Genomic DNA, 12,083 nt, shown 5'->3' with positions numbered 1-12,083 from the left:
GTTCCATACTAACGCAGCCTCTTCTGCAAACTTCAAGCAGCGACGCTGTAGGGAGCATCCGTTTTCCAAGAGTTGTCGTCCTTGACAAACGCTGCAGTACGAAAAGAGCTACCAACAGTAGCACTATACTATTGACCAAATTTAGATATATTTCACTGGGTATTTCCAAGAATATGATTCCCGGTTTGCGTTGAAGGTTTGTTGTGGTAACCTATCGCTCACTTCATTTCTGATTAATTTAACTTCTACGGTCCCAAGCATCCCAAGAAAGTTTCACGAGGAGTTTATCATCCACACAACTCGACTGACTGTCCTGAGCCTGAATTGACAAAGGCCAAAGGGGTCTGCTTGGTGAGCAGAAGGTCTATGGGTCGATTCCTTTCAAATGATGTAAGGTCAAAGATATTATTTTGCCCCGTTTGTCGGCGTATGTAAAACTATGACTGTCGGAATACTGTGTCCGAGATAACCAACCACGCTGAACTGAGACTTACCAAAGAAAACAAGCAGAAGGCTCCCAAACTATTAGAATATGTAGATACTTTGAATAGAATTAGCCACTCATATAACAAAGAAATATACAGTCCCTATAATGATAAGAATACAACACATCTTCTCAAAACGGCCATCAAGGTACTGTCACTGACAGGTCATGGCACTATATAAAAGGATGGCAGTTTTTTTGCATTATCTAAGGCCCTGTGGAACCAGACACAGTGAATCACCTAGTGTGTAACCATGGAATGCAGTACCATTCAAGAAACTTGTTAATCTGTCTATGCTAATTGTGATAAAAATGTCTAACCATGAAGTGAAAAGGTATGGCCTTGTGTTTATATTCCTGACCTTGTGAAGTTGTCTCTTGATAATGATATCGTTTTCAGTGGATTTTAGTCCAAATATCAACACAATTATTAGCTGAGCTTACCAGAACAGTTACCAGATATACTGTCTATAGTTACAGACTGTGATATTATGTAGAGGTGTGACGATACAGAAAGTTCACAATACGATACGATTCGATGCATATCACAATATGCTTTCTTTAGTTATTTTCTTTAAAAAATCATATTTTAATAGCAAGAAATTTTGACATAACCGTCAATATCTAATGAAAATTAACAATTTTTAGGTCAATGATACATATCACGATACAAAAAAAACGTGTATCGATATATTTATCATCAGGAAAGTATCACGATTATCGATACTATGATATATCATCACAGCTCTATTATTATGTCCTCGTAACTTTTAATCACGTAAAACTTTTTGTGTAGCCGCAGTAAGTTTTACTGCATATTTCCTTCTTTGTTGATATTTACAGAGCTTAACAGAATCATGTCCATCACAATGTGGTACATGACAGTGGTCCTGTTGTGTTCAGTGGTTCAGCACTGCCACACTGAAGTCAGGATGGATACAGATGACTGGATCGATCCATATGACATGGTAAACTTCAACCATGACACTATGACAATGAAGGGGAAACAAGAGGTAGGCTAAATCAGCATTTGCATACATACTATTGATCAGCTACCTTTCCTTTCAATGTACATGATTTGTGTGTTATATTCACAATGAAAAGATTTCAAAGTAATATAAGTTTGCTAGCCAGAGGACAGTAAGTTCCACAAAGGACTACAGCCACACTTGTGGACTACCAGTGTTACCATTATGTAAATGACAACTCTGTATCAAATCATTTTTCTGGACTGGTGAGATTTAAATAAATTTTAAATGTAAATTTAAATGTAAATAAATATCTACCCTGAGTTGACAATATTGTGAAAAAAGTTTTGACAATGATGTCAGATTTGCTGGTCGTTGAATGGATAACAGTTACATTTGAAATATTGACAGTCACATACAATAACTTCATTTTCTTTGTAGTACAGTAAATTTTGTTTATAACGAACATGGTTAAACCAAACACGTTTATTACGAACTGACAGATATAACTGCCACTTGCTATATATTTTAGTACTGTGCGTATAATGAACGAAGGTTATAACAAGCTAAACTTAGTGATCCCTGTATGTAATGATTGTAGTTTATTGTGCATGGGTAGTATAAGATAACTGGAATATAACTCATCACATTTAACAATATACGTAGATGAACACTTTCAGTCATTTCACTGACACAGTGATAGGGTATTTATTATTTTAGAATATATTTACAAAAGTATATTCTCGTGAGAATGGAAGTTACATTTTGATGTTTTTTGTAAAAGAATTCTTGCCAGTCTATGAGACAAGTCTCTGCTCTGAACTCAGGTGATGCATCTAAATGAAAAGTGACAACGTTTACACACACATTTCCATCACACAAGCTCATCACATATACACATACAAGACATCACATCACCTCTCACCTTCACTGCTGCAACTTTTTCTCATTTTTATTGGTATTTATAAAACTTCCCTGTTTTTCATAAAGGGTGGTACACCACAGGCAAACCACAATCAAGATCAAGGTCAAAAACAGATCCCAAAGAAAGATGAATCAATCACCCAAGAGACAGAGTCAGAAGCCTCCAAAATAGTGGAGGATGCTGAGCGATCAAAGGGAGATAATCCTGGTACCTGCTCCCAGCCACCTTCCCCCTGTCCAGCTTTGTTTAGGCAGTATGTGAAGTCACTGCTGTTTCACATGAAGGGAAAGGTAAAATGTAGTGTTATTACGTGGGATGGAGGGGGAAGGGAATTGAAATTTACTCTTCCTAAGTGTTGTAGCATCATGCCACAAGGTTCATTATGAAAACTTTATTCACCTTAAATTTCTCAATATGCAAAGCCAGATTTAGGTTAAGGAAAAAGTCGTCAAACATACTTTCTAACTCTACTACTTTATGCCTTTGTATTGTAAAATTATTGTCCTCCTGAGAGGGTATGTAAGACCCAAAATTTTCAAAGTCAATTTAAACTTACCAGGATTTTTATACATAGTATTCTTGTTATTTTAATTTTGGCTAACATTTCTTCAGCCAGCAGCTGAAGGGATGGTGTAAATCCAACTAGGGTCCATGCAGGTAGCAAAGATACTGTAAGTCCCCATGGTCCTTAGTATGGTGATCTACCTTCTGTTGTTGGCGATCTATAGCCTGTTTTTATATTGTATTGTCCTAATAGTGCTATTAGTTTTAACTTTCCACGTAAGTTTTAATTCTAATTGTGATATTCTAGTTGTTTTTCTGTCCTTTGACGACAGGTTTATATAATATGCACATGTTCCATTTCAATGTCAAATATGTTCTCGTCACGATATGGCTGAAATATTGCCGATGTGACGTTAATTCTTAACTCACTCACTCACTCACTTTATGCATTTCTACAGAGATCTAGACTACTTGAACTTTGAAATAAATGGGAAGTTCTTCTATTTTTAAGGTTGCCTCCGGTGTGGAAGAGCTCAATATACGAGTAAAGGTCAGTGCAACTGAGGTCGAGTACCTGGAACAGTACACCTCCTCGTCATCAGAACAGAACTTTCACCGAGTCCATGAGATCCTCAGCTCAATGGTGCAGCATGTGTCTGAGGTTTCACAAGATGATCCATCCGTACGCAGGCTGTGGATCGAAAATGTCATTGGGATGCAAGTTGAAAAGTTTGTTATGGTCAGTTTTGAAGTTGACAAATGCTGTTGCATCTCAATGTGTCAATAGAATGTACTTATTGTTAAGGGTGTAATTATTCATCCAATCACTGTATGCATCTTCATACTATTTGCAATTCATGTATCAAATCAAAACCATAGATGTACATGAACATACAGTGAAATTTGTCTGAACCGGCACCCCACGGGACCGAAATAAAATGCTGGTTTAGACAGGGTGCCGGATTAGACAGTGACGATCGTTGTCCAGCATGGCTGTCATTTACACTCAATCTCTTTATCTTTATAATGCCTTTTGATTCACTGCGCAATCACTACTTCCTGATTATGTAGCGTGCCAAGAGGATTAATTAGTGTATTAGATTAAGGGACCTTGATTGGACTGCTCATACCCATGCCAGTTTAGACAGTGTTATTTACAGTTAAAATTGCTTGTTGGGACCGGAAAGCCGTGCCGGATTGGACAATGATTTAATGACCGTAATATCTTTGTAAAATGGCGGAACCAAAATTTTATGCCAGTTTGGACAGTGTGCTGGATTAGACAGGTGCCGGTGTTAGCAGGTTTTACTGTATTTTGCAGACGTCTCTTTGGTGTCCAACAAACTAAGATGTTTAAAACAAATTGGAGACCATCAAGTTCATGCTCATTCATTCAAATACTGTCAATTATAACTATTACATACCAAATTTGAGTGTCATAAGATGACCGGTTATTGCTGTGACAAATCAAAACTGTCAACATGGGCGTTCCATATTTTACATCAATCACTTAACTACAATATTGTATTCGTGAATAATTATTCGTATTCGTTACCCAATATTCATGATACGTATCATATTCACCACATAGTGTATTCGTTGCAGCCCTAGTCACATACAATAACTTCATTTTCTTTTTAGTACAGTAAATTTTGTTTATAACGAACATGGTTAAACCAACCACGTTTATTACCAACTGACAGATATAACTGCCACTTGCAATATATTGTAGTACTATGCGTATAATGAGCGAAGGTTATAACAAGCTAAACTTAGTGATCCCTGTATGTTATGATTGTATTTTATTATGCATGGGTAGTGTAAGATAACTGGAATATAACTCATCACATTTAACATTATACGTAGATGAACAGTTTCAGTCATTTCACTGACACAGTGATAGGGTATTTATTATTTTAGAATATATTTACAACAGTATATTCTCGTGAGAATGGAAGTTACATTTTGATGTTATTTGTAAAATAATTCTTGCCAGTCTATGAGACAAGTCTCTGCTCTGAACGCAGGTGATGCATCTTAATGAAAAGTGACGTTTACACATACATTTCCATCACACAAGCCCATCACATATACACATATAAGACATCACATCACCTCTTACCTTCACTGCTGCAACCTTTTCTCATTTTTATTGGTATTTATAAAACTTTCCTGTTTTTCACAAAGGGTGGTACACCACAGGCAAACCACAATCAAGATCAAGGTCAAAGACAGGTCCCAAAGAAAGATGAATCAATCACCCAAGAGACAGAGTCAGAAGCATCCAAAATGGTGGAGGATGCTGAGCGATCAAAGGGAGATAATCCTGGTACCTGCTCCCAGCCACCTTCCCCCTGTCCAGCTTTGTTTAGGCAGTATGTGAAGTCACTGCTGTTTCACATGAAGGGAAAGGTAACATGTAGTGTTATTACGTGGGATGGAGGGGGAAGGGAATTGAAATTTACTCTTCCTGAGTGTTGTAGCATATTGCCACAAGGTGCATTATGAAAACTTTATTCACCTTAAATTTCTCAATATGCAAAGCCAGATTAAGGTTAAGGAAAAAGTTGTCAAACATACTTTCTAACTCTACTACTTTATGCCTTTGTATTGTAAAATTATTGTCCTCCTGAGAGGGTATGTAAGACCCAAAATTTTCAAAGTCAATTTAAACTTACCAGGATTTTAAATCGTAGTATTCTTGTTATTTTAATTTTGGCTAACATTTCTTACAATCGCCAGCAGCTGTAGGGATGGTGTAAATCCAACTAGGGTCCATGCAGGTAGCAAAGGTACTGTAAGTACTCATGGTCCCTAGTATGGTGATCTACCTTCTGTTGTTGGCGATCTATAGCCTGTTTTTATATTGCATTGTCCCAATAGTGCTATTAGTTTTAATTTTCCTTGCTAGTTTTAATTCTAATTGTGATATTCTAGTTGTTTTCTGTCCTTTGACGACACATTTATATAATATACACATGTTCCAGTTCAATGTCAAATATGTTCTCATCACGATATGGCTGAAATATTGCCGATGTGACGTTAATTCTTAACTCACTCACTCACTTACTTGATGCATTTCTACAGAGATCTAGACTATTTGAACTTTGAAATAAATGGGAAGTTCTTCTATTTTTAAGGTTGCCTCTGGTGTGGAAGAGCTCAATATACGAGTAAAGGTCAGTGCAACTGAGGTCGAGTACCTGGAACAGTACACCTCCTCGTCATCAGAACAGAACTTTCACCGAGTCCATGAGATCCTCAGCTCAATGGTGCAGCATGTGTCTGAGGTTTCACAAGATGATCCATCTGTACGCAGGCTGTGGATCGAAAATGTCATTGGGATGCAAGTTGAAAAGTTTGTTATGGTCAGTTTTGAAGTTGACAAATGCTGTTGCATCTCAATGTGTCAATAGAATGTACTTATTGTTAAGGGTGTAATTATTCATCCAATCACTGTATGCATCTTCATACTATTTGCAATTCATGTATCAAATCAAAACCATAGATGTACATGAACATACAGTGAAATTTGTCTGAACCGCACCCCACGGGACCCGAAATAAAATGCTGGTTTAGACAGGGTGCGGATTAGACAGTGACGATCGTTGTCCAGCATGGCTGCCATTTACACTCAATCTCTTTATCTTTATAATGCCTTTTGATTCACTGCTCAATCACTACTTCCTGATTATGTAGCGTGCAAGAGGATTAATTAGTGTATTAGATTAAGGGACCTTGATTGGACTGCTCATACCCATGCCAGTTTAGACAGTGTTATTTACAGTTAAAATTGCTTGTTGGGACCGGAAAGCCGTGCCGGATTGGACAATGATTTAATGACCGTAATATCTTTGTAAAATGGCGGAACCAAAATTTTATGCCAGTTTGGACAGTGTGCTGGATTAGACAGGTGCCGGTGTTAGCAGGTTTTACTGTATTTTGCAGACGTCTCTTTGGTGTCCAACAAACTAAGATGTTTAAAACAAATTGGAGACCATCAAGTTCATGCTCATTCATTCAAAATGTTTTTGTCCTATGTGAAGCTTTGCTGTATTATGTTTGGAACTTGTTTTGTGGATCTTAGGCTCAGAGTCAGAAAACTTGACAGTTAAACTTCATTTTCAAGGTTAATACTGACTAAGTGAAAATCTTGTATCCTCAAAGTAACTAATATTTTCTTACTAACAGTATTTCCAGCATGCTCAGCACACAATTCACTTCATACATCAAACTTCAAAGGTCTTATCACTGATTTCATTACAAGACTTAAACATGTTTACTGTAAACAATATGATTATATACACAGGTGAAGGACCTACAATTACAATGTTACAGTGAATAGAGGGGGTGGTAGGCTAGTGTTTAAAGCATTTACGTGTCTCCAAGAAGAAGGGGTTGGTAACCTCGGGTTAAAGCATTGACTTCCTACCTTAGAGAAAAGGGTTTTCTTAAGCAAGTGGTTGTAGCATTCCCATATTGAAATGGATAGAAGTGATGCCAAGAGGTTGAAACAATAACTATTACATTAGGAACAAAGGCTAGTAGGCTAGTTGTTGAAGCATTCACTTATCACAATAAATGGAAGGGGTTGAAAGCCTAAGGGCTGAAGTATTGACATGTCCGGGTGGGAAGTAATCTAGAACATTGTATTTCATGTGTTATTGTATACCATAATACAGGCAGTGTACATGTATGTTACAGTTCGCTCTTCTGGCAGCTGCGTTGGTCACTGGAATGTTGGTTGCTGCCCGACTACACTTTTCCTGGAAGAAGCTGTCTATGAAACTTATTTTTGTTTTGTTTGTCTTGAGTACTGTCTGGCAGTGGGTTGAACTATACAAGGTGAGTTGTTAAGGAGTGGCAAAATCAATTGACATTTTGTTAAAAGGATTATGATTATGAGATTCCTATGGGTGCAGTGATACAGCAATGCATGATATATGTCTAGATACACTGGGCATGAAATGATGCATAGCTCGACTCCCCAGAATTACAACAGATAGGCCATGAACAGAAATGCAGATTAGTGAAAATATGGCATCAGGTTGTTTTTTGTCATGACTGACCAGTCAATCGGTCAACCACTTGTTTCAGATCGAAGAGGCAAAGCAGCACATGGCAATCATGAAGGAAATGCCAGAAGGATGTCGTAAGCGAGAGAGGGATGAGGACTTCATGTCCACAGTTATGAGAACACTTTCTTCAACTTTTACATTTGAGAAGGATGATTGCTTAAAATACTATGAGCATCACCTGATTGCACCTTTATGGAGAGCCACCCCCACGCAGGTATGCATGTGTGTACCACTTTGCCCAATGCTAGATGATAACCCACACCAATATATATAGGTGGTATACCAAATTTATGTATGTGGCATACCCAATTGCCCCATATTGGCAGCTAGCCTTCATTCACATGTGTAAATGGTAGACCAGATTGCCCACTGGTAGAGGGTCGCCCTCACTGATGTACATAATTGGTAGTCCAGATTGTCATCATCAATTTAACTTTATAATCACTTAGGTGTATGTATGAAGCTATATTAATTGATAGTCTCTTTTCATTCACAGGCACTGTCAAGAACATTTATCCGTTTCTTTGTCAGCCCATTGCAAGACATAGGTGAGGCATTGCGAGAATTCTTGGTAGGATTACTGAAAGATCTTCCAGCTCAGCTTTGGCCTGTGGCTTTAGGAGGAGTGGCCCTCTTCTTCTTCCTCTTCCTGTTTATGTATTTCCGCTACAGTGTCAGGCTGCCATTTTGGCTTCTTTCCATTGAGCCAGGACAAAGGGAGGATAACTCTAATGTTCAGTTAGCATTACAAGAACAGGGAAAAGAGGTAAGCTCTGATTCAGCTCCATCTAAAGCATATAACTTTCACTACTCTCTTAGTATAATGAGACACTATGTTGCTGACATTAATAAAGGTTACCTTTTGTCTTGTTAAACTGTGTAGAACATGATGAAAAGGATTTTTGACAGTAGAGATGTTAACCATGCCTGGATTTGTTGATCTGTGGTTTTAATCCATTATTCAATCAATATTGATCCTTGGCTTGTTAACACCACACAGATACTGCTTGGTTACTCCAAACTGATAAACATCTGTAACTTGTGTCACTGTAGATATTCCTCTCACAGTGAACGTGATTCACCTAAGTTGTGTATGACATGTTTGATCCCACCATTCTTCAGATGGACATTTTGTTTCAAACATTGGTATATATTACCATTTCAGCTAAAAGCACTAAAAGAGGCCCATAGCAGTCAAATGAACGAGATTATGGATGTTTTGAAAAAAGACCAACAAGCCCTGGAGCAACAGTTAGCCAATCAGGAGACCATTCTGTCTTTACCTGATGTAAGGAGAATGGTGCAGGTGCCCCCTGAGAAACAGGGGGCAGAGGTGATGGCAAGTCGCTCTTACCCGATGATTGCTGGTGGTGATAGAAAGCCAGATTTGACAGGAGTAGAGGATCAGAGCAATCAAGTATTTTGTGCAGCTGGTGGACCCGAACCTCAAGAACAACTGAATATTTCTGGAGACTCGGAGATAAAAAATGTTCAGTTAGCGTTACAAGAACAGGGAAAAGAGGTAAGCTCTGGTTCAGCTCCATCTAAAGCATATAACTTTCACTACTCTCTTAGTATAAGGAGACACTATGTTGCTGACCATAATAAAGGTTACCTTCTCATCTTGTTAAACTGTGTACAACATGATGAAAAGGTTTTTGACAGTAGAGATGTTAACTATGCCTGGATTTGTTTATCTGTGGTTTTAATCCATTATTCAAGTATTCAATCAATATTGATCCTTGGCTTGTTAACACCACACAGATACTCCTTGGTTACTCCAAACTGATAAACATCTGTAATTTGTGTCACTGTAGATATTCCTCTCACAGTGAACGTGATTCACCCAAGTTGTGTATGACATGTTTGATCCCACCATTCTTCAGATGGACATTTTGTTTCAAACATTGGTATATATTACCATTTCAGCTAAAAGCACTAAAAGAGGCCCATAGCAGTCAAATGAACAAGATTATGGATGTTTTGAAAAAAGACCCACAAGCCCTGGAGCAACAGTTAGCCAATCAGGAGACCATTCTGTCTTTACCTGATGTAAGGAGAATGGTGCAGGTGCCCCCTGAGAAACAGGGGGCAGAGGTGATGGCAAGTCGCTCTTACCCGATGATTGCTGGTGGTGATAGAAAGCCAGATTTGACAGGAGTAGAGGATCAGAGCAATCAAGTAATTTGTGCAGCTGGTGGACCCGAACCTCAAGAACAACTGAATATTTCTGGAGACTCGAGATAAAAGATGATTTGAAACTGAAGCCTTCAGATACAGAATCATTTGAGGAAATCACTATCGAAAACATTGGTCCAAGGGACAGTTAATAAGGTGTTCATGTTTAGTAGTTTTTGCTGTTATTATTAACACATTACACGTGTCATCATGACATTTTACACTGTACAAGTGGCTTGAGAATGAAATTTTCAGACAATTGGGTCAGATAAAATTAGGATTCTGTCTCCCCCTGATGAAGTATTACAGTAATACATCAGGACTGAAATATAGAAACTGAAGCTTGAGTTTGGTGGCAAGACAATGTCAATCAGGCTCTATGAATGGAACCTCATCTTAAAGGACTCATCATTCATTTAAATATTTGCTCTCACTTAGTGGGTATATGTTTAATGATTTCATGAAATCTTGCCTCATTTAGTATCGTAGTACTGTATATTTATTGACAAAACCTTTTAAAAACCCAGATTCACAGGTAAAATTGGTTCCCAGTAACCTGTGCCTGTCTTATGAGGCAACTAAACAACTTGATAGTCAAGCTTAGTGACTTATTTTATTGCTTTCAATCGGTCATATATTGCAGTTGCTTGGATCTGTTCCTATGCAGTGAATCACAGGAGTGTTAGGTCTACACTTGGGTTATTTTTTCAAGCTTCTGTGTATAGAGTGGATCAAGTTCAGTCAAGACAGTTGATCATTGCTGATCCTTTAGTCACTTGTTTGTTTGGTTAAAACTAAGCTACATACATCCCGTGATATTGCTGAAATTTTGCTTGCTAGAAGACAATATATCTGTATTCACTCAGTTTTACATAAGAAACATAAGTGGTCTCTTAGAGTATTGCTGGTTTGATGAAAAAAATTAGAAAATTAAAAAGATAAGAGACTCAGTTGCATTGCACGATGTGAGGTTCTGAGGCATCAGATCCATGATTCAAAATAATACATTGTTACAAAAAGGCAAAACAGTTTGAACTTTTAGTGATATGGTTATAGAATTACTTAAGATGACAAATTGTCACTCTTGGCTTTAGTCAACTGTACAGTGTGGAGAGTCTTGCAATGATACTTCTAGTGTGTTAATATTGTAAGCAACCTTTGTGTTATTGGATGAATATAATATATTCTTTTTCAAACACAACAAAAACAATGCCTGTTATTACATTTTTGGAAACATTTCAATCTTGAAGTGCATTTTGATTGTCTTTCAATCTGTCTGTGATAACCTCCTAAGAAACCCAGTTTCTCTCTGTGTCAACATCAGTGTCAAAACCTCAGTCCTCTCTGAGCATAGTTGATGCAGGGTGCCGTTGTTCAGAGTGAACAAGAATAGAACCATACAAACAGGAATGGAATTGTGTACAGGAACTGACTTTGGAACAGGTCCCCTTTCCACCAAGCAATGTTGCTGCTCAGGTGATCAGAACTCCCATACTTAACATAGGCTTTTGACAGACGTAGCACTAAGGTTGTTTTGTACAACAGCGCCAAGGAATATTGTCTGTGTTGTACATGTAATGGTTACCTTGGAGTTGATATTATTTCATGGTGCTGTCAACCTGTGTCAACCTGTGAGACAAGGATGTCTGAGCTGTTAAGGCCAGTTCAACCTGGATCCTTCCGAATATGTTGTGTATGAAATGGTTACTTTAGAGTGAATGTTGTTTTACTTGTATTTATCCATATTCAGACAGAATCATGCTTGTGTTTTAACATACACAAATGGGTGTCGTTTGAATTGTCCATTGTTACATTTCAGTGGGGAACAAGTGAAAATTATTCCTCCCTGTCCGACTGCCTTGAAGTAACTTCTGAACATATTATCATCTGTATTTTGATAGTCAGTGAAGTGGTGCTGAATTAAAACATTATTTGGCTTAACAGCA

At 37.8% G+C, this 12,083-nt stretch overlaps 1 protein-coding gene across 1 annotated transcript; it reads left to right on the top strand.

Moving 5' to 3' along the window:
- Nucleotides 1–36: 36 nt before the first annotated feature.
- Nucleotides 37–12,083, top strand: LOC124261961 (chloride channel CLIC-like protein 1). Its single transcript, XM_046696322.1, has 9 exons — nt 37–117; nt 1,328–1,497; nt 5,069–5,293; nt 6,022–6,249; nt 7,586–7,726; nt 7,979–8,173; nt 8,456–8,725; nt 9,125–9,481; nt 9,889–12,083. The coding sequence occupies exons 2-9, from the start codon at nt 1,342–1,344 to the stop codon at nt 10,204–10,206; spliced, it is 1,890 nt and encodes a 629-aa protein (XP_046552278.1). The 5' UTR covers nt 37–117; nt 1,328–1,341; the 3' UTR covers nt 10,207–12,083.

Source organism: Haliotis rubra, unplaced genomic scaffold, assembly GCF_003918875.1.
Source record: "Haliotis rubra isolate DU_JTF1 unplaced genomic scaffold, ASM391887v1 Scf819, whole genome shotgun sequence".
NCBI lineage: Eukaryota > Metazoa > Mollusca > Gastropoda > Lepetellida > Haliotidae > Haliotis > Haliotis rubra.
This window is presented reverse-complemented; position numbering and strand designations above follow the sequence as displayed.